The following is a 3,013-nucleotide window of genomic DNA, read 5'->3' on the forward strand; positions in this document are numbered from 1 at the left end:
ATGGACGAAGTACGCAACATCTTCGAGACAAACGTGTTCGGTGTCATGGCTATCGTGCAGGCCTTCTCGCCGCTTTTGATCGAGGCGCGTGGGCTTATCATCATGATCAGTAGCGTGGCGTCGGTGACACCGCTTGTCTTCGGGCCCGTTTACTGCGCGACTAAGGGGGCCCTTAACTCCTATAGCCGAACCCTGCGACAGGAACTACGCCCCTTTGGCGTGAGGGTTCTAGTGTCCATAACAGGGACCGTAAAGAGCGAAGTAACTAAGCTACATCGCTCTCTGCCGCCTGATTCTATTTACATACCTATTAAGGACGCGTACGCCCGGAGACTCAAATTCTCGCAGACCAGTGCGTCGATGGAAACAAGCGAGTTCGCCCGGAAGCTAGTCGGAGAGGCGCTTAAGGGCGAAGGATGGCTTTGGGGTTGGATCGGCGCTTCTAAGAAATGGCTCTGGGCTGGGGGCATGACTACCCAAATCTGGCTCGCCAGGCTCTTGTTCGGCGAGTGGCTGGTAGATACGCTATCATACAGCCGATTTGATCTCGATAAGCTCGAGGCGATCGTTCGGGAGAAGGACAGGGCTAAGAAGATCGACTGAGCCACTGGGATTTAGGACTTTGGGACACAGATTATAGATGTAATACCGATGTCTGGTATACTAGGCTTTTGCATCGCCTACCAAGTATTCAAGTCAGGAACGGGCCCCATTCCCTCCATAGGAGAATCAGCACTTAGGTTTTTAACACCACAACTAGAATTCCTCGTGTTTTTTCGTTTAATTAGGTACTTATATGCCTCAATAACATTCAAATATATTTTTTATGTCTTAGATATATAACGTACTTGATAAGCATGCGGATCAGACAAGCATGCGGATTAAAAATCCCTCATCCTACAACATTTCCATTTAATCAATTAATTCTCAACCACCCAATATGCCATAGTCAAATAGAGAGGCTAATATCCTTCTTGCGCTCCAGGCCTATCAAAATGACCTAAAATTAAGTCTCCGACGCGCCGCAAAGGTCTATGAAATCTCTTATACTACTCTCTATCGCCGATAGCATGGCATATCTGCGCGTTGCGATTGGATCCCTAAATCACGTAAACTATCTGATCTAGAGGAACAGATCATTATCCAATTTATTCTCGACCTAGATTCATGAGGATTTCCCCCGCGACTGCGTGGTATTAAAGAAATAGCCAACCGATTGCTCGCCGACCGCAACGCGCTACCCGTCGGCAAGCACTGGGCTAGAAACTTCATTAAGCGATACCCAGAGCTTAAGACGCGTTTTTTTCGTAAATATAACTATCAGAGGGCCAAATACAAAGATCTAACTATTATTCGCAATTAGTTTAGGCTCGTTAAGAACATAATCGCGAAGTATGGCATCTAATTAGAAGATATCTATAACTTTGACGAGACTGGCTTTATGATAGGCCTGATTCAAAGCGGGATGGTCGTCATAGGCGCAGAAAGGCATGGAAGACCGAAATTAGTGCAGCCTAGAGACCGGGAATGGGTTACAGTCATTCAGGCGATCAATGCGGAAGGCCGGGCTATCCAGCCGTTCATCGTGGTTACGGGCCAATATCACCTCGCCAATTAGTACCAAGAAAGCAACCTCCCGGGCGATTGGGCTATTGCGACGTCTCAAAATGGCTGGACCGATAACGAGATAGGTCTCGAGTGGCTAAAGCACTTCAATCAGCACACAACCAACCGATCAACTGGTCCCTATCGTCTTCTGATCCTCGATGGCCACGAAAGTCACCACTCGGCCGACTTTGAGATATATTGCGAGGAGAATAATATTATCACGCTCTATATACCGCCTCATTCATCTCATCTACTCCAGCCCCTTAACATCGGTTACTTTGGGCTACTTAAGAAGGCTTATGGTCGAGAAATAGAGCATCTAATCAGATGCTCTATAACCCACGTTTCAAAGACCGAATTCTTCCCGGCCTTCTACGCCGCATTTTAAGCCACTATGACGAAGAAAAATATCAAGGCAGCCTTCAAAGGGGCTAGGCTTGTTCCTTTTGACCCAGAAAGTGTGGTCTCGAAGCTTGATGTGTAGCTATGGACTCCAACGCCTGCCGAGGAGGAGGCTGGCCCCTCTAACCCTTAGGTCTCAAAGACCCCAAAGACTATCCTTGAGGCCCAATCTCAGTCTGAATACCTTAAAAGAAGAATCAGAAGGCATAAAAGTAGCTCTCCTGAATTAATTCTGGAAGCATTGAAGTCTCTTTCTAAGGGAACAAAGGCGGTTATGCATGAGATGGCATTAATAAGGGCTAAGATCTAAGACCTTTGATAGGCAAATAAGGCATTAAGCCGGCGGCGGAGGGCAAAAAGGACCTGCCTATAGAAAAGAGGGAAGATGACTCTAGATGAAGGAAGGCAAGCAATTAATTAGATGGATATTAGTGCGCAGGTAGTGGCTAAATCGTCGAGAAGTGGTGATCAAGGAAGGTCGGCGCGACCGGGGGTTCGGCGCTGTGGTGTATGCGGCAAGCCCGGTCATAATGCAAGAACGTGTCAGGTAGTGATTGAGATATCTAGGGAAGAATATAGTAAGTAGTTTTAATTAATTAAATAGTTTGTTATGTTTTTATTGCGATTTATATCTTAGAGGTTGAGATTTTTGATCCGCATGCTTATCTGATCCGCATGCTTATTAAGTACGTTATTGCTATTATATGATATAGTTAAACTCAATGACCTCAAAGGCTATTAGAGAACGGAGTATAGGTGAGCGTTATAATTTCCTTTTCTAGGTTAATATTACCCGTTGGCTCATGTGGGGCTAGGGCCCCAGGCGAGCCAACCTAGCAAGCTAGGTTGGCCACAAAATTATGAGATAGTAACAAATGTGAGACAGCCCCTCACATCGTGACGTCGTCAAATTATATGCAATCACCACCTAATTTAAGCCTTTTTTACGACATCAATCAGTGAAAAACACTACTCTTACGTCCATCTCAAGTCAATCTTCATA

At 45.9% G+C, this 3,013-nt stretch overlaps 1 protein-coding gene across 1 annotated transcript; it reads left to right on the top strand.

Moving 5' to 3' along the window:
• On the top strand, positions 1-603 carry LRP88_01736 (uncharacterized protein; the record flags this gene model as incomplete). The annotated part of the gene is made up of 1 exon (XM_083238412.1): positions 1-603. One exon carries the CDS (start codon positions 1-3, stop codon positions 601-603), a length of 603 nt encoding a protein of 200 aa, XP_083106917.1.
• Between the last annotated feature and the right edge of the window lie 2,410 nt (positions 604-3,013).

This window comes from Fusarium phalaenopsidis (genome assembly GCF_050370095.1).
Source record: "Fusarium phalaenopsidis strain FUZ10S chromosome Unknown contig_32278, whole genome shotgun sequence".
In the NCBI taxonomy this organism is placed as follows: domain Eukaryota; kingdom Fungi; phylum Ascomycota; class Sordariomycetes; order Hypocreales; family Nectriaceae; genus Fusarium; species Fusarium phalaenopsidis.